The sequence below is a fragment of the Oryctolagus cuniculus genome, chromosome 17 (genome assembly GCF_964237555.1).
Source record: "Oryctolagus cuniculus chromosome 17, mOryCun1.1, whole genome shotgun sequence".
NCBI lineage: Eukaryota > Metazoa > Chordata > Mammalia > Lagomorpha > Leporidae > Oryctolagus > Oryctolagus cuniculus.
The window spans coordinates 6672780-6691922 of record NC_091448.1 but is presented as its reverse complement, the minus strand read 5'-3'; the positions used below and the strand labels follow the sequence as shown (position 1 = coordinate 6691922).

General features: G+C 62.3%; 1 protein-coding gene across 2 annotated transcripts in view; it reads right to left on the bottom strand.

Annotated features, from left to right (window-relative positions):
- Nucleotides 1-1471: 1471 nt before the first annotated feature.
- SDK2 (sidekick cell adhesion molecule 2) overlaps nt 1472-19143 on the bottom strand; it is a 237523-nt gene continuing 219851 nt past the window's right edge. For both annotated transcript variants that reach the window (XM_051825916.2, XM_070060373.1), the window contains 6 exons: nt 17880-18005; nt 14381-14545; nt 13086-13226; nt 12749-12887; nt 10881-11007; nt 1472-2311 (listed from right to left, as the gene is read on the bottom strand). In XM_051825916.2, the coding sequence (XP_051681876.2) occupies nt 1958-2311; nt 10881-11007; nt 12749-12887; nt 13086-13226; nt 14381-14545; nt 17880-18005 (1052 nt within the window). In that variant the 3' untranslated portion in view covers nt 1472-1957. The remainder of the gene's footprint in view (nt 2312-10880; nt 11008-12748; nt 12888-13085; nt 13227-14380; nt 14546-17879; nt 18006-19143) is intronic.

Sequence of the window (19143 nt, the reverse complement as noted above, 5' to 3'; positions counted from 1 at the left end):
TCTCAGGGCACCAGGGGAGTCATTCAAGACAAAGGATGTCGGCTTCTGGTGCCGCGCGCGCTCACCTGCACAGTTTGGACTCAGCCCCCTTCCTCTTAAGAACCCCTCACGGGGTGAGGCTAAAACCATCCCCTGACGCGAGGGGAACTTCCTTCAGTGGTTACACACTGGAGAGGGGGAGGGATGAAGTCGTTAGAGGAAAAGAAAAAAAAGAAGGGGAGAAGGAAGCAGAGGGTACAGCCGGCGGGCGCCTGTGCAGAGGCAGCCAGATGTGCAGCTGGGAGGACGCCAGGGGCTGCAGAGGGGACGGCGGAGTGGGGCGGGGCGTCTGCAGGGGCCCCAGCGCCCCCCTTCCTGGAGGAGCAAAACCTCCACCCAGTGCCCTCCTGGGGGTAAGGTGGTGCTTCCCTCCAAGACCGTCTCAGTGGGGCACCCTCTGTTCCCACAGGTGTTGGGGCACCTGCCTGCGGAACCACCTTCCAGATCCCCTTTGACATTTCCCAGGGGTCAAGTGCATGGGGGGGAGCCCACGGCTGGGGGGGGGCCCAGACTCCCCTCCCCTACCATCACCATCACAGTGGCTGCCTGGGCTGGTGGGGACAGGTACAGGCTCATACTCAGGTCCCCAACTCAGGGCTCCCCTAACTTTTCCCCTCACCCCCAAAGCAGGGCATCACCTTCCTGACGGCACGGCCACAGTCCCCGTGTGTGTTGGGCGGAACAAGCCCCCTGCAGGCACCCGTCCACCACCAGAGAGGAGGCCACGGCCTCAGGGTGGCTCCTCAGGGCTGGCTGGGGTCTCCAAGGGTATCAGAAGTCCCAAGGCTATGGGACAATCAGGCCACCAGAAGCGGCTGTTTCCAGAGCATTCCTGGTGGCAGAACCTTGTCCTCCCATGAGCCATTCCTGTGCCTCGCTGGCCAGCGTGGCCCTGGGCTGAGTGCACTGGACTATGTCTCCTGACCGGCCCCGCCTCACTCCCAGCCCTGACCAGGCTGAGCCCTGACTCTGCAAAGCAGGTGCCACTCTGGGCTGCGTGATGCTGTGCTTGGGAGGCAGGGGCCGGGACAGGAGGGCCACAGATCTCAGAGTGAGTGTGCTGCTTGGGAGGCGGACTCTGGGGTCTCTCCCAGAGGAGCCCCGGGGACCCTCTCCTTGCAAGTGAGTGGGAGCTGTGTGTGTGTGTGTGTGTGTGTGTGTGTATGCGCGTCTGTGTTAGGCGCAAGGTGCAGCAGGTGGCACCTGGATTGGAAGATACCGAATAAAGCTTTGTTTTTTTTCATTGCCGACTTCCTGCAATGCCCCCCACAGCGCTGGGCCTCTGCTCCCCAGACCTCGCCTCTCCTTGTCTGTGCTCAGGGAAGTGGAGGCAGGGCTCAGCTGCAGGGCGGGGTGGGGGGGGGGCTCTTCCCCTACCCTGCAGACCCCTCTTGCATTCACTATGGAAACTCGGAACTCACCAAGCACATTCTCACCCTTTAGCACTTTTTTTTTGTCTTCCTTTTCTTTCTGAATAAATCAAATGCATAGTGGAGGAGTTGATTGAGGGAGGTAGGCGGGGCAGGCCAGGGGCTGGGCGGGGCCGTCAGGTGCCAGGAGCAGCCACTGTGGGCCTAGGGATCCTGCACATTCGGGAAGGGGCAGCCCGCTAGCATCCAGAAGCTTCTTCCTGCCTTAGCCCTCCCTCCCTCCTTCACCCACTGCAAGTCCCGTGCAGCACAATCCCCCAAGGAGCAGTGAGCGGGGCGAGTTCTGGGAGCCGGGGCCACACACACCTCTTCCCCCTCCTCCTCCTCCTCCACGCTGGCTTGCTGGCCCTGGAATCTCTGGAAAAATAAACTTGGGAGGTGAAGAGTCGACTTGGTTTCTTGGTGTTTTTGTTTTCCGGCAGACGGCGCGGGAAGCAGCGAAGGAACAGTTGGTGCCATTTTTCTTCCTTCCCCTTCCTCTGCTGACATCAGACAAACGATGAGAATCCTGCTATGGGAGCCCGGGAGCCGGGGGCCAGGCTGCTGGGCGGGCGGTAGAGGGTGCTCTGCTGACTCGGGGGGTTCGGGGCGTTTTGGGGCGTTGGAGTCCGGCTGGCCTTGGGCCGAAACAGGCTGCCCTGCTGGGTGCTGTTGCTGTTGGCGACGGGGGCGTGGTCAGGCTCGCCCGAGTCGCTCTCGGTGTAGCTGTAGGCTTGTGCCCGTGAGATGCCCTTCTGCTGGCGCCGCCACGAGTTGTAGTAGGTGGGGTCGCTGATGTAGTGATTGACGAAGGAGTGGGCCTTCTGGGGGTTCGGGTCGACCTCGTACTCGCTGTCGCTTCCCTGGGAAGACAGAGATGGGGGGGTGCGGTCAGCAGCTGTGGGACAGGTCAGCGGGTGGGCGGGGCTGGGAGCACTGTTCTGCCTCTTTGGAGCCCTGGCCGATGGGCATCTCCGCTTCCCTACTGCCGAGTGGGTAAAATCCCCTTCTACCCAGGTCCACCTTCTGATCCCTGCAGAGCAGATCCTGGGCGCTGGGGTCTACCACGGTGTTGGCACAGTGCCGGCAGAGACTGCAGCCCCTGGACCCATGGGGGACTCTCCCCCAGAACCCTGGTGGACGCCACCAAGCCCTATGCATCCCCCTATACACCCGCAGTTATGATAAAGCATAAGGTACAAATCAGGCACAGTAAGAAGAGAAAGTAATGAGTGATAAACCAGCACCAGAGAGAGAGACAGACAGAAAGGTCTTCCTTTGCCGTTGGTTCATCCTCCAATGGCCACCGCGGCTGGCACACTGTGCTGATCCGAAGGCAGGAGCCAGGTGCTTCTCCTGGTCTCCCATGGGGTGCAGGGCCCAAGCACCTGGGCCATCCTCCACTGTACTCCCTGGCCACAGCAGAGAGCTGGCCTGGAAGAGGGGCCACCGGGACAGAATCTGACGCCCCGACCAGGACTAGAACCCAGTGTGCTAGTGCTGCAGGCGGAGGATTAGCCTAGTGAGCCGCGGTGCCGGCCCAGCACCAGTCTTACAACGCACTGTGTTAAAAGTTAGGGGGACGTGGGCATTTTCCGTCTAATGCTTTGGAAGCGTGGTTGACCACAGGTAATTGAAAGCCCTGAGAGTGGAACCACAGACAGGCTGGGGGAGGGGCAGAGGGCCCACTGGACCGGGTGTAACTGGAAGACCTGTGTTCCAACCTTCTTTCCCATTGAGATGAAATTCACAGAGCAGCAAGCCAGTGATTGTCATGTGCGTGTGGTTCCGGGCTGGCGCTGCGGTGTGAGGGGTCAAGCTGATGCTTGCAACGCTGGCATCGCCTATGGGGGTGCTGCTCTGCTTCCCATCCAGCTCCCGGCTACTGCGCCCGGGAAAGCAGCGGACGGTGGCCCCAGCACTTAAACCCCTGTCATCCACGAGGGGGACCCAGCTCCTGGCTCCTGGCTTCAGCTTGGCCCAGCCCAGGCCATTTGGGGACCGAACCAGTGGATGGCAGATCTCTCTGTCTATGTCTCTCCCACTCTCTTTGTCATTCTGCCTTTCAAATAAATAAATCTCTGCTGTGGCCCAGGAAGGCAGTGGAGGATGGCCCAGGCGCTTGGGCCCTGTGCCTGCATGGGGGACCAGGAGGAAGCACCTGGCTCCTGGCTTCAGATATCGGCCATTTGGGGGGGTAAACCAACGGAGGGAAGACCTCTCTCTCTCTCTCTCTCTAACTCTGCCTGTAAAAAAAAAAAAATTGTTTCCCCAACACCTTGGTGTCCCAGGCACATACTTCCTCTGCCTGTTGGAGAAATCGGCTGGAGACAGCGACGATCCGAGTTGTAGACGCTGAATCCTGGAACTAAAAATACCGTGGGCCCCTCCCCCAGCCCCGCTCCCAGCCGTGTTTGCAGAAGGAGCTGACACACCAGATGGGGACTCTGGAAGAGGCGCGCTCCGATCAGAGTGAGAGCAGACTCTCCGTGACCCCACCCAGGCTTCCCGACTATGCCTGGCTGATGCTGGCGTTTGCCGGTGATACCTGGTAGCATAATCTTGGGGGGGTGTGTGTCTGCAGGATAGCCCCGTGCGCCCCAAGCAAGTGAGTCTGGGGGGACAGGCAGCGAAACTGGAGCTGTGACCTCGCCCGAAGGGTCAGGCTCTGGGGGCTCAGGGTCCGTTACAACCTCTAGAACCCAGACACACACAGCCACAAGGCCTGGAACTAGAATGACACCCGTGAACGAGCAGGCACTCTGCCAGAGTGGGAAAAGCCGGCGCACGCACCGTTGTGTTGAATTTGCAACCTCTGAGCCGTGGCTGCGGCTCGCTCGCTAACCGCGGGCATAAGGATGCCCTGTGAGTAGACACTGCCGGTGTCCCAGGAGGCCCCGGGAACGAGTGAGCCGGGCCTGCCTTCCACAGCCCACCCCGGCTCTCCAGGCAGGCACTCCCCGCCCCAGCCCGTGGACCAGCTTTGCGATGCTCTGAGCCCCTCCCCTCCCTCTCCTCACCCCTCCCCAACCCCAGCAGACACCCTGCCTCCCAGGACCTTCCCCCCCACCGCTGCCCCGGGCAGGGCAGGGCCAGCTGCCCAAGACAATGGAAAGTCCCTGGGCCAGGTCTCGCCATTATGCAACACAGCACTCTACCAGCCCCTTTCTCTGCCCACTGCCCAGCTGCTGGCTGGAGCACACAGGGGACCTGCGGGGGAGGGGGGCGAGGCTCCATCTGCCAGGGTAGGCACCTGAAGGTAGGAGGCTGGGCTCCCTCCCTCCGCCCAGGAATTGGCTTGAATAGCTAGCTGTTGGCAGCATCCCTGGGGATTCTAGAATTTCCGCCAGCCCCAGGCCCCCCCCTTGGAGAGGCCGAAGCGTCTCCAGGGTGAGAGGAGATGGAGGCACAGTCAGGTTCTGCCCCTGGCCCTGATCAGAGGGGCGTGTTTAGAGCCATCAATCACTCCACCCTCTCAGCCTCAGTGTTCTGGTCCGGGAAGTGGGTAAAGTGCCATGGTTCACCGGTGAGATGAGTTATGATAGGAGTGAACCCTGCAAAAGGTATCAATAGGGAGAGAGCAGGGGAGGGGGGACTGGGCAGTGGCGTGAGGGCAGGGACGGAGTGAGGGTCCTGGAAGTAAGTACTCCTGGGAGAAATCTGGAAGGGCCAGAGGGTGGAGGAGACCGGCACAGCACTGCGGCTGGAGAGGGCGTGGTGGCTCAGCTCCTGCCCCCAGCCTCCCAGCGCCCCCCATGAGTGGGGCGTGTCTGGCCCTCCTGGGGTCCCAGACCCCACAGCCCATTCATCCAGATAACCCCGTGCCCTCATTGCTGGGGGCCAAGCACCTACTGGGTGCCCAGGCTTGCAGGAGGGCAGCGTTTATGACTGGATGGCAAAGCTGAGAAGCCAGCGAGGGGAGGGGCCGGCTGGGAGAGTCTGGCCCGCCCCTCCCCCACTCTCCAAAGCCAAGGTGGCGATGGTGGGGGGCGGGTGGGGAGTCTTTCCGTGGGCCCTGGCTGCTCCGCCTCCCTCTCTCTGAACATCTGTTTCTTTTCGGGGTGGGGGTGGGGTGAGAAGCCAGCAAGCGAGGGGGGGCCGGTGGGGGGCTCCTATTGCAGCTTTCAACTCTCCCGCGGCCTCCCTAATTGAATGCAGCTTCCCAGGACCCAGCCCAGCACAAAGAAGGCCTTTCAGGCCTGCCGGGGCTCCTCCAAGCCACTCCCTCTGCAATTATCGGGGTCCAGGGAGGGGACGGCAGGCCTGCCGGCCACGGGACGGCGCAGGGGGCAGGGCGAGAGGACCCTGGCGAAAAGAACGAAGAGGGGGAACAAAGCCCGGCTTTTTTGTTCATCTCCGTCCCAGACTGGGCCTGCAACAGGGCGGGGAGTGGCCAGGCTGTGGGGAGACCCTGGGGCCGGGCAGGGGGGTCCTGATCTTGTGAATCTTGTAAAGTCTGGGAGAGAGCTGTTGCCCCAGATGGCAGGGAAGTCACCAGGGGGCAGCGGCCCCAGAGCCCGGAAGCTGAGGCCTCTCCTGCATCTGTGGTCCCAGGGGCCCTGCCCAACTCCAGGGTCTGAGCCTGACCCGGGCTGCCCTCCCCTGCAGGGCTGCGGGGTGGGGCTGTGCTCGTGTCTCCCGGCCACCTCGGGAGGACTTCGCTGGATGGCCCGTTGAGACACACTCTTGGACTCTGGACTCCCTGTGCTAAAACAATTGGAAATCTCTTAGAAAAATGCCAACTCAGGCCCAACACCGTGGCGTAGCGTGTTAAACCTGTGGCCTGCGGTGCCAGCATCTCATATGGGCGCCGGTTCGAGTCCTGGCTGCTCCACTTCCAGTCCATTCTCTGCTATGGCCTGGGAAAGCAGGGGAAGATGGCCCAAGTGCTTGGGCCCCTGCACCCACGTGGGAGACCCAGACGAAGCTCTTGGCTCCTGGCTTCGGCCTCGCCCAGCCCGTCACTGCGGCTATTTGGGGGAGTGAACAAGCAGATGAAGATCTCTCTCTCTCTCTCTCTCTCTCCCTCCCTCTCTTTCTCTCTCTCCCTCTGCCCCTCAACTAAACAAATCTTTAAAAACAAACAAACAAGTTAGCTCAGACACAGTGTCACACGTGCTACTTGAGCCCTTGAGGCGACGGCAGATGTGCCTGGGTGGGGCTGGGGTCAGGGATGGCCTCTCTCTTCCAATGCACCTACACCCCATGTGGGGCAGCTGCAGGAGGCACGGCCCTTACAGCCTGGCAGACCTGCATGTGAACCCCAGCTGCCTGCACTTCTGAGCTCCATGCCTCAGTTTTCCCACCTGTTAATGGGGTGATGAGGTGTTGACTGCAGATGTACAAAGACAGAGCTTGACACGGAGCAGGTGCCCAGTGTGTGTCTCTGCCTCCCCCTCCCCAGGTGCTCTGTGCCCTGCCCCATGGCTCTCGCTGGACACAGCTTGGGTTGCCAGGCTCCTTATGGGTCAGGCTAAGGAGAAGTAGGAGAGGAGACCTTGGCCAAACACAATAAGACCAGAGACAGCGGGCGGAGGGCACAGACAGAGCAGAAGCCTCACTTCAGCCAGACGCAAATCCGTACTGCTCCCTCTTCACAGGATCCGGACCGGCTCACACTCAAATAAATGCCACCTCCTCCAGGCAGCCCTCTCTGTGTCTCCCGCTGGGGTGGCCTTTCCCCTAGGCCTCCTCACAGTGTTCTATCTGCCCCTGCGTCACAAGAAACAGAACGATGCTTGGGCACCACTTTCTCCCTGGCGGTAGCGACTGTGGTTCCATAACATTTGAACATGACATGTGACTGTCATGTGACTATCCACGCACACGTGGTCTGCCCTTCGTGGAGCCTAACACACTACAATGTCACATGGGTAAGCGTATCTCTGGCCCCTACTGGAGCCACCATGGGCAAACAGTGGCTGGTACCCTTTAGTGGGCACAGTGAATAAATGCTCCAAGGAATGAATGAATGAATGAATGGGCCCCACGAGGCGGGGACCAAGGCTCTGCCTCTCAGGCACCATGCAGGGCGCACAGCAGGGATGCAGGGAGATGTAAAAGGGGGAGGGGGTGGCGGAAGGGAGTGGGGGGTTCCCTGATTCACTTTTCCTTGTTCTCTGTCCCACCAGTGCCTCCCAGAGGGCTCTGAGCATCAGAGCTGTCACTCACGGGGGTCTATCCCGGCCCGGCCCGCAGCGAGTGATCAATAAATTAGGAGGCATAGCAAACTTTCCTCTTACCTTCCCTGCAGGCCGAATTCCATTCTAAGGAGCTGGAAGGGGCCCGCCCATGATGTTGCCAAGAACCGAATAGCAAAATGATGTGCGTGCTAATTCCACATTTCCTTCCTACCCAACCCGGCCTCTTGTTCGGTGGAATCGGGAGGCAGCCACCCTGCGTTTCCTAAGGCTGCATCACCCAGGCCGCCGCCGGCGACCCTGCAGCCTCTGCCGTGCCCCTCCGTCCCCCTGCCCTGCACCCCACAGGCGCCCACTCTGCCTCCCCTTCCCTGGAGAGCCGGTCCTGGTCCCTGCCTCCGCTGGCCCTGCGACAGCCCGCCTTGCGTCATTTCCTGTGTGTCTGTGTCTAAGTCAGATCGGCTTTTTGTTTAGGATCGCAGCGCAGGAAGACGGCTGGGCAGATTCAGAGAGTGAGTCTTGGGTGGTCTGACTCAGAACAGAAACCAGGCGGCAGGAGATCTGGTGGTGGGGGTGGGGGAGGAGCCCTGGCCTGGGTGGCTGGTGGCCTCCAGGGACAGCTGCCCCACGCCCCCGATGCTTTCTCGCACACGCAGGGTTTCAGGATTTACTGTGCCTGCCGCAAGGGCATCGGAGGGAGGCCGGCCGCTCTGTGTACAAATATGTCCCTTCCAGTCCCCGGGAGCTCCTAGGAGGCAGAACCACTTCCGGGTCACCTCCCCGTCCTCAGGGTGTACTCAAGAAACGGGCGCTGGGAAGCCAGCGTCTGCCTGTCCCCCTGCACCGGGGAAAGACATCCAGGCCCTGTTAGCTGTTGGGCCACAGACTCCCAGCTGCCCCCGGAGAGCCCAGAGCAAGGATGTCCTAGCTGCCACAGTGTCCTGTGGTCCCCCTGGCTGGGCTGGACAGAAGCCACAGGCGTGGCCCCGTGGAGCAAGCTGCCTGGGAGTCCTCTCGGTGACACCTGGGGGCTCAGGGCTGGGCTATTGGTCGACAGGTATATGCTAGCAATTGACCATGTTAACAGTGGGTTCCCTGGGGTGGGAGGACCGGGGTGCTCCGACAACCACCTCCTCCGTGCCCTGGGTCTGGCTTCACACGGCAGCTCTGGAGCCCGCAGACCCAAGTCACCCCAGGTGCCTTTCCCAGAGCCCATCATAGGCCGGGCCCTGCACTGCAGCCCACTTCACACTCTGCTCAGACAGCCCCACACACCGACAGGTGGAGAGGAGAATGGGCTGGAAGGACCGTCCCTGCTCGTGGGGCCGCTAAGAGGGCAGAGCTGAGGTTTACTCCCTGGCCTCTCGCACCAGCCAGCACCCACGTGCGTCTTTCCCAACGAGCGTCTCTGTTCCAAGCAGCCCTCTGGGGAGGGTGAGGGTCACCCCAGTGAACTCGTGTGCAGAGCTGAGTCCTTTGTTTTGAGAACAACTGCAGCGCAGGGAGCGCTCTCCTCGGAGCGCCCGTCTCTGCTCTTTGAACCGTCCCCAGCCCCCTGGACTGGACAGGCCTCCAGGAAGCCTGGCCTGCAGCGGTCAGCTACCCCAGGAAGGAGCCGTGAGCACCGCTGTGCCAGCCGTCTCAGGGCAGGTGCTCCAGGGAGTGACCGTTCCAAGTTGCTATGGAAACAGTCTCCGGGTGATAGGTGGGTTCCTTCAGGAAAAAACCAGGCCCCGGCTAAGCCAGGATTCTGGGCCCTCTTGGTTTGTCCTGGGGGTGACTTCTGGAGCAGGAGGGCCTTGCCCAGGGGAATTCTTTCCCAAGCAACTTTGTTAAGGCTGGGAGGCCCTGGCACAGGCTCATGGCCATATAAGACTACGCCGCATCCCCAGGAGGGTCCAGATTCAGGCCGGGATGGTGACACGGAGCCCCGGAGCTATCAGGGCCACACCTGCACTCACGAGACTTGCTCCCCGGAAGGTCAGTGCCCAGCCAGACAGGAGCGAGACTCCAGGAGCCCAGGCCACAGCCCGGGATAGAGGGAGCCATTTACCCCTTTGCCTTCTACGCTGAGTATCTGGAATCTGAACGCTGCTGCTGACCATCTTTGAAGAGAGAGCCATGCTCCGGGCAAGGGCCCAGGCATCCATGGGCATGCACTGTGGTGCAAAGGGCCAAATGCCCAGAACAAGAGGCCATAACTGAATGACACGGTCCACAGCCGCTTTGTCCGCCTACAGAGTCCCTGAATAAGCCAGGCTGGGGCCTCTGTCCCTGCCAGCTTTGAGCTGGGGAGTTGGGTTGAGCCTGTCTGTCCCTGCCAAGCCCAGCAGTAACCCTGGAGCTGAACAAAACCTCCGCGAGGGAGACCTTCGGGCCACAGGGCCCCTACCCAGAGCCCAGGCTTCCTGGCACCTGCTGTTCAGCCACCAACAGCCACCAACAGCCCTGCTCCTCCTCCTCTTCCTGCCCCTGGGGCCAGGCATGGGACACGGTGGCCTCTCACAGCCCCTTCCTCAGCCACCACGGCTTGGCTGGGGCCGAGGGGCCGCAACATGACATCCCCGGAAAGTCCCAGTCCCTCCCACGGCCTGGGATGGTGTCCCGTCCCGAGTCACTCCCGGCAGCTCTCTCAGGCTCCGTCTTCCCGAGGCCGCATCCCCACTCTTACTGCAAAAGCCCACCTGTACGGGCCGCTTGCTGTGCCCCTGGCCCTCGCCCCGGGCCCTCTGTGCCCAGTCTCAGTGGATCATTTCCACAGTCCCACCAGAGAGCCTGCTGCCACCCCTGCTGTCGCCACAGATGGAGAAACCGAGGAGCAAACAGCTGACTGTGCACACCCAGGACATCCTGGCTATGGGCAGCGAAGCCAGGATTCAAACTCCACTGCCAGCCTCCGAAGCCCGAGGCCTCGCTGGTCTACACGGCTTCCTGTCCTTGGGGTTCCGAGGCGCTCAGCCTTCCACCTGCAGCTCAGCTGTGCGGGAGTCCAGGCCTCTGGGCCCTGTGCCCGGGGTGCCCCCTCTCCTCGTCCTCACCACCCTCTCCCGCAGGCCGAGCTGTTGGGAAACTGGGTTAACCCGGGCAAGCCTCCAGGTGCCAACTCTGAGCAGAAGGAGGGAGGTGGCCGCTGGGCCCTGCGACTCCTGGGTGATTTCTTGGCCTCCTTAGGCTTTAGGGCCCCAGGAGGGAAGTCCCGGGGTGCTGGCCCTGGCCCCGCCCACGCCCAGGCTGCACCTGCCCCTCCTCTGCCAGGGGCCGCTCTCCTCCCCTCCCTGTCCTCGCCCCTCACCTGAGAGTCGGAGATTTCCGAGGGCTTCTCGGTCAGGCTGCTGCTCTCCGCCGGGATGAGGTCATTGTACTTGGTGACGTCCTCGTCGGAGTAGTGGAGGCTGCCCGGGCTGGGCCTGGGCGGGGACCTGGAGAGAGTGGGGAGAGCAGGTCCGAGAGGTGGTCCCAAGTGGAGGGGCGCCCCCTGGCCAGGGAGGCCGTGGCGGGACAGGGAGAAACACAGGCCTGCAGGTCCCCGGGTCCCCCCCCCCCACCCCCCCCCACCCCCCCCCCCCCCGTGTTCCTCCTGCTTCCGGCTTCTGCTCTGGACAGCCAGGGCCCTGGGGAGGGGGCGAAGGAGGTGACACTGTGACTGTGCTGGGCTCAGGGTCGCAGAGCCTGGGGCTGCTTATGGAACCAAGAGATAGATTTTTTTTTTGGCACAGAAAGTTTGCGAAATCCATGCATAGTTTTCCTATAATTAGCATTTCCATGAACTTTTGGAGACCCACACGGGAGCCTGGGGCGGGAGGGTGTGTGTGTGTGTGTGTCTGTGTGTGTGTGTGCACTGGGGGTGAGCACAGCACGTGGGACAGGGTAGGTGAGGTCACGGCTGAAATGCCCCCTTGTTCCACATGGTAGCGGCCCTGGAGCCGGCCTGGCGGGGCTGCTGTGCCCATGCTGGGCCCGGCTGGGCTGCCACGGCTGCCTCAATCGGCTCTTTCTTTGGAGGCTGGATTTGGCGGGGGATGAGAGCGCGCGCCCCCCTCCCCCAGCCAGCAACCCCCCTCTGTCCCTCCCGTGAACACACACAGTGCTTCCTCCCTCCCTGACCGGACAGAGGGCAGCTTTGTGAGCTACCCGGCAGAGGCCTGGCTTTCTCGGCCGCCGCCTCCTCCGTGAGCCGGGAATGTTAACAGGGCGAGGCAAGCTCCTGGGAGCGTCAAGCTGCCACGTCTTATCAGCCAGAGCTGGGGAGACCCAGACAGCTGCCCTTGGCCCTTGGAAATGGGCAGCCCGTGGGCCACGGGAGATGGAAGGACCACCAGCCCCGTCCTTCCCTGGCGGACTGCTATTGAGAATGATGGTGGCTGGAGCTGGTCCCCTGCTGGGTATAAACAAGGACCCAGGGGACAGGGCTTTCCTGCAGACAGGAAGTGGGGCAGGTGTGGCAGTAACAGGGGTGCTCCCAGCTCCTTCACTGGAGTGAGCCTGCCTAGGCTACTTTGGCCGGGCCTGTGGGGAAGTGACCATCTGCCTTTGGTCCTACCAGCCAAAGACTGGTTTGCAAAAATTCTGCAAGCTATCTGGGGACCCCTAACACCCACCTCTTTGCGAATTCTCCCCGGTGTGGCCGGGGCCGGCGGGGACCAGCCCAAGCCCCGGGGGTGTACAGTCTGGGCCCTGCCCTGTCTGGCGCTTGGTGTGGTTTCCCAGGTCAGATGAAGGCCGGGTGGCACTCGTGTTTCTTTTTTTTTTTTTTGACAGGCAGAGTGGACAGTGAGAGAGAGAGACAGAGAGAAAGGTCTTCCTTTTGCCGTTGGTTCACCCTCCAATGGCCGCCGCGGCCGGCGCGCTGCGTCTGGCGCACCGCGCTGATCCGATGGCAGGAGCCAGGTGCTTCTCCTGGTCTCCCATGGGGTGCAGGGCCCAAGCACTTGGGCCATCCTCCACTGCACTCCCTGGCCACAGCAGAGAGCTGGCCTGGAAGAGGGGCAACCAGGACAGAATCCGGTGCCCCGACCGGGACTAGAACCCGGTGTGCCAGCGCTGCAAGGCGGAGGATTAGCCTAGTGAGCCGCGGCGCCGGCCACTCGTGTTTCTATACCCGGGCGCCGCTGGGCCCTGCCCAGCCCCCCAGCCCTGGCTGCAGCGCAGATGGCTCCCTACCTGGTGTACAGGCCGTTCTTCCGGCAGAAGGAGTTCTTGACCGACAGGCGCCGGTTGTTGAGTTCCAGGGCAGGGAAACTGCTCTCATCCAAGCTCATCATCTCCCCGTGGCCTAGGGCTCCAGACTTGCCGCTGTTCCCTGGGGGAGGGGGAGGGGAGGGGGAGGGCCCCCTTTAGACTCCCATTTCTCTTAAGAGTTGAGGCCACAACAGGAGACGGAGACTGTGTGTGGGCACCCCAGGCTGGCCCACCTGTCGGGGCAGGTGCATGGCCAGACGCTCCCAGCTCGCCGCCCGGCAGGCAGTCGGTGGGGCCCGGCAGGCAGCGGCTCACTCACCCGCGTCTGACTTCTTGGTGTACTTCTTGCTCTGGCCACGGATGATGAGCACGAAGACCAGTAGCAGGATGAAGATGAGGCCCACGAGGGCAATGACCACCAGGAACCACCACTCCTCGTAGAAGGGGTTGGCTTTCTGGGCTGAAACACACCCATGGGTGTCAGGTCCGTGGAGCTCAGCCCCCTCCCCGCCTCCAGGTCGGCTGCTCCATCTGGAGCCCTACCATCTGCTCTGGTGGTTTATGGGAAGATGGGGTGTGCGCCCTATAAATAAAGCAGAATCTAGGACGAGGTTGGTAAGCCCTGTTGCATCTCAACTGCCAGCTCTGATCACCCGAGAAGGGTTCTGGGGTTCCTCCTGGATTCATCGAGAAGAGTGCTGGGATCGATTAGCCATGTCTGCCGGGGACACAGGAAGGGAGAGTGTCTGCGTGTTGACTACTTTTCCTGTCCCACCCCTGCAACATTCCCCTTGCCTAGAGACTGTCCTGATGGGGGACCCAGAAGAAAGGGGCTTCTCTGGCCTGGGAGAGCGTTCTCCAAGGGTCTGCTCGGACTGAACCAAGCGGCGGCAGTCGGCAGGGTGGATGCCTTTTTAGAAGGCCTCTTCCGGGCAGGGCTCCCCTCTGTTCAAAGCCCCCATGCCTGGGCATTCGGCACCCAGCAGGGCTAATCCAGCTGCCAGCTCCCCCATCTCAGTCTTGATCTGTTTCCATCAGGCTGGGCACAGGGGGAGGTGGGTGGCACGGGGAAGGCACCCATCTGGGTGAGAGTGTCAATTTGGAGTTGCCCCTTGGCCCTGGGGGCAGGGCCTCAGCAGGCAGAGTAGTTAGTGACGGGGTTTGGGTCATGGGCTTAGAGTCGAGGCCTCTGGGGGTCTGCGGTGAGCTGGAGGAGGGGGAGAATGAGGATCAGAACAAGGGGAGGGTGGGCGGTGATGGTCCCAGCACAGCCCACCTGGCATGGCCTGCCCGGGATGACTGCTGGCCCCGTCTGGCTCGGGGCCACTTCCTGGGGGAGCAGTTTCGGGCCTGCAGCCTTGGCCTCCTGGGCAACCTGCTCACGGAGGCTCTAACAGGCCCTACCGTTTCACCCCTTCTAGGGCTTCTGGAGTCAGGGAACCCCAAAGATCCGAGGCCCCCAGTGCTGTCAGCTGACCTGGCCCCTGACCTCAGCACTCAGCGCTTCAGAAAACTGGGGGACGGGGTATTCGGTGCCGCTCCTTCCCCTCACCCAGCAAGGGGCACCAGGCGCTTCCTGGGGGTTCTCCCACCCCTCACCCTAGGGGCCAGTACCTGGCACAGATTGGGAGGGGCTGCTGGGGGTGCCAAAGCCATAGTCGTTGACCGCGATGACGCGGAAGTCGTAGCTCACGCCCGGCTTCAGGACGTCCACGCTGAACGTGTAGGAGCTCACCTCCTTGGGAATGTCTTTGATGAGGATGTCCCACAGGCCTTCGTCTGCAACGTCACAGACAGGGAGACTCGCGGCCCACCCTACCAGACCCCAAGTGCGGCTCCCTGGGGGCAGGACCGGGCTGGCCTGTTGGGCTCAACACTCAATTAGGTGCTAAGTGTTGGGTCCTTAGCCAATGCTCTTTAAAACAATGCACTTTGGACAGTTTCTTTTATTCTTTTACAGATTAATATCTGCATTATGTCTAAAAATATATACTGCATATAAAAATGTGCAGAAAATACTAGAATAGCCCACTCAATACTGGTTGAGCACCCTAATCTGAACACCTGAAATCGCCATGCCCCCAAGCCTGCCACCCTCCGAGTACCACGATGCCACCCACAGGGAAGGCCACGCCAAGAGACGGCTTCGTGCAGACAGTTACAACGCGGCGTCAAATCACCTTCAGGCTGCCTGTCTCCCGGGCTGATGCAACACCTTCTGTGCTTAGACTTGGGTCTCCGCCCCCGAGATATCTCATTACACACACGTGTGTTCTCCACCCCACGGGCCTCCAGTGCCCGCCCCTGTCTCTGGACTTCTGCGTTTCCTTTCAGGTCCCGTGCCCTCTTTGTCTCTGGATCTCTGGGCCTTGCCCCTGGGGGACACAACTCAGCCTCTCTCATCTGGGTGCTGCCCATGCAAGATGCAGCTTCACCATGGCCCAGTGGTGTTGCCATAGCGATGGGGAGGTTAGGAGGGACCCTGGCCAGACGCCCCGTGTGGCTGCTGGGAGGCCAGCCTGGCCCCTGAGAGGGGTGGGCTGATGTGGAGCAGTGTCAGGACACCTCGGGCCCGAGTCAGCTCCCTTTGTCACAGGGCCCGGGAACCGGGGTCATAGAAGGACCTCCGTGGACGGGGGTCACACATCCTCCCTCTTGTGGCCTGTCCTGGGGGGGTCACCTGGAGATTGGCAGGTGCTCCAGGCTGTTACGACCAGGGAACCAAAGTCCCTGCCTCCCACCGCACGCACCCTCTCAGGCCGGGAAGGGTGGCAGGGCCCCCTCCCTGGGGCTGAGGGGTGGCAGGGCCCCTCCCTGGGGCTGAGGGGTGGCAGGGCCCCCTCCCTGGGCCTGAGGGGTTTTCTTTTTTTGCACGCTGCTTTTTTACAGATCCGTAGTCTGCTCTGTGCAGCACTGTGACTGCTCTGTGGCTGTTTCTGAGTTTCTGGTCAAGTTGAGCGTGGCCTCTCCCCTTCCAGCAGAGATCTGGTCGGTTTGGGAAAGGCTAAGGCGGCGGCGGGGGTGGGTGGGGTGGAGGTGGGGTCCTGTCCGTCCTCTGCAAAGGTGCCAGGGCTCTGAGCCCCGGTCTCATTTGTCTGCAGCATCTGTTTAGTCCGTCGGTCCGTCCGTCTGTCTCTCCCTCTCCCCTCTTAGGCTATGAGATCCTCCAGGGAGGAGGTCATCTGTAATTTGTCTTTGTACCAACCGGCACCTCGCACAGGCACCTTCGAGGAGTTTGTTGAGCGAATGCACGGCACCTCGTGCTGCCAGCCAGGAGAGGTGGGTGTGGGGACTCCGCACCCTCCGCCCTGCCAATCTGGGATGACAGCGACGCCGATGACCCAACCCCCGCGCGTGTTCCTTTCTCAAGTAGCCCGGGCCTCCTCGGGGCTTTCCTTTCCACACCTCAGCAGCAGCAGCCAAGGAGGAAGACCCCCTGTCCCCCTTCCACGGATGGGAAAACCAAGGCTCGCAGAGAGCCTGGCTCGTCACATCCCAAGCCCACGCGGCTGTGGGTGGCAGAGCTGGTGTCGGCACCGGGGCGGGCTGACCCCTGGTATTGAGTCCCGTGGTGTGCACAATGGGGAGCTGAACCGGAGGTTTCCAGATGGGCTCAACGTGTTGAGGACCCTGCTGCTGCCTTCTAGAAGCTGCGGCCTCCTGCGTGCGGTTTAACCACCCCCCCCCCCACTCCACCCCACACAGAGGGTGAAGCCAGGGCAACGAGGCCAGGCCAGAAGCTGCTGGAATGTCCTGCTGTGGCCCTGGCCTCCGGGCCCAGGGCTTGGCGGGTGTGCAGGGCAGGTTTCACGGACCTGTAATTCCAGGCAGAGCCCTCCCTGGGTGTGCAGCCGGGCTCTGCGGGCGCGTTTAGTCTGCTCTGCGTAGCACCAAGAGCGGGCACTGCAGGCAGCAGCGCTGGACAAGGGCTCTTCAGCCCTGAGCAGAGGCGGGTGCGCAACCAGGGACACGGAGGGGACGCAGAAGGAGGGCCCAGGGGGCCCGGAGCGCGGAGCTGGGGAGAACCTCGAGGGCCATGGTCTGGGCCAACATTCCACAGCCTGGCACCTGCTCTGCTGGGATAAACAGGCACAGTCCTGGCTGCGAGACGCAAGCAGTGGTCTCCTGGCCAACTCAGCAGCCAGCCCTGGAGGGCCGGGCAGGGACCATATGGAGAGGGAGAGAGCCAGCCCCGTGTGCCTCCTCCGGCCACGCTGGGGCGGCCCTGAGCTGCTAGATGGATGGGTGAGTTCCGATTGTACCGACCTGTGCCAGGTGCCAGCACCGGCGCCTGGCAAGCGGCTTCCGGGACTGACGGCGAGGATGGAGTCTGTGCTACGGGGGGATCGAGTTTGTCAGTGGGGTGTGACGACTCTCCCCAGCAGAAGTATTCGCTATTGACCTGCCCAACTGCTTTGCATTATCGTTATTGTTTGCTTCTGGGGCTGTGGACACAAAGTCTTAATTTTTCCCTTTTCCACTTCAATCACCTAACCACAGATCCATGGAACACGAAGAGCGTGCCTCCTCCAGCTCCTCGCTGGCGTGGAAACCTAGCAATGGGGGGAGCTGTGGGGCCGGGAGCTCCGGGCGGAAGCGGAACTGGGCAGCAGGTGTTGGGTGGGGAGGGGGCACAGGCGTGGCGAGCAGCCCCCCAGAGTCACTTAGCAGTCGCGCCCACCTCCTGAGGGCCTTGGAAGTTCTTGGGGCTGCATTTCAGCCTTGACGGGAGAGGCTGGTACCGCTCCAAGAACGTCGGCGACGGTGTGAAGGCAGCTGGGGCTTAAAGAGGCAGTGGGCGTCCTGGCTGTTGGGGGCTTCACCGGGGGGCTCCCGCGGAGGACGTGGTGCCTGACCGGCGCGCACCACGGGGGCTTCCCCTCTGGCTCCTGGAGTATCCCCAACTCCAGTTGGTCCTCGTCTGGCACTAGGAGTCGTTCTCTGGGGGCCCTGTGGCTGTGCCTTAACTGACCCCAGCTCGGACAAGGCAGCCCTGGTCCCATTGCGCACTCCCCCCGGGGGCCACCTCTGTTGTCACCTGCAGTAGCACCAGGGCCTGCTCACAGAGGACAGATGCACGTGTGGGAGGGGAAGAGGGCTGGGGTGCACCCACCTGACGGCCGGGCCTCTATGACGTAGCGGGTGATGGGCCCCTTCCCGGGGTCTCCGCTGGACCAGTGGATGGCGATGGCCGAGCTGTACCGCACGATGATGGGCACTCCTGGGGGTCCCGGGGCCCCTGCAGACACAGGACACAGTGGGCAGGGCGTGGACTGAGCCCAGGACGGCCACCCTGCCTGTCAGCCTGCCCTTGACATGGTGTGGCTGAGTGACAAGACCACGCCCTGCCCAGGAGCCTTCTTGGTGACCCTGGCAGCACGGCGGGTGGTCTGAGAAGTGAGTCTGGGGCCAAGCTGCCAGAACCTGATTCTGTCCCCTCCGTGTCCAGCCCATGCCCACCACATTTGAGTCCTAGGGCAAGGGAGGAGGGGCGATGAGGCCAGGAAGGTGTCTGGGGTAGCGCCGGGGACCTGGGGTCTCAGCTCCAGCCCAGAACTTAGTATGTGAGTGACTGATCAATCCACAGAGCCGTCCAGTGCCTCAGTTTCCCTATCTGCAAGGCCCTTTGGGAAGGCAGGATGCATTAGAGGGTGGTAGAGGCAGGCATGAGGATGGCAGAGGGGCCCACAGCTGGGGGGCTGAAGGGCTGCTGCTCTCCCTGCCTCCTGCCCCAGCTGCTTTGGCTCTTTAAGTTCGGCAAGGAGAGAGGAGGCTCCGGCCCCAGGGAGCCTTGGGCAATGGGAGGGAGGAAGGACTGGGCTTCCGGCCAGCTCTGCCAACAGACGTGGAGGGTGTCCAGGTAGCAGCCTGGGCTGTGGGCCAGAACGGGGAGGAGAGAGGAGGTTACCGCCATTCTCAGAGACGTTGGCCAGGTTCTGTCTACAAGGGGACCTCAGCTGCTTCTTCTCTAGGGGGTGCCCTGCCCGTGGCAGCCGGGCACCTCCCCGCCGGGCTCCTGCAGCCCCCCGAGTTGTCCTTGTGTCCCGTCTCCCCCTTTGCCTGCTCCCCCAGACCTGCATTTCCAAGGCCCAGCACACACAGCAGGTGCTTGTGGGACAGGAGCTGCAGCCAGTGGCCAGGGGCGTGGGCAACCTGCTGATGGGGTGGCCCCTAGGATGCCTTCCGGGAAGACAGCCAGGGTCCAGCACGCACGGAAGCAGCCCACTGCCCAGCCCTGTGTGCTGTCCCCAGCTCCAGGAATGGCCTCACCCCTTCCTTTCTGCCCTAATGAGTTCTGCCCGTAGCCCAGGCCAAAGGCAGCCAGTGGGTCACGCAGGGTTGGAGACAGAGCCGAGGGAGGGGAGGAGGGGCAGGGG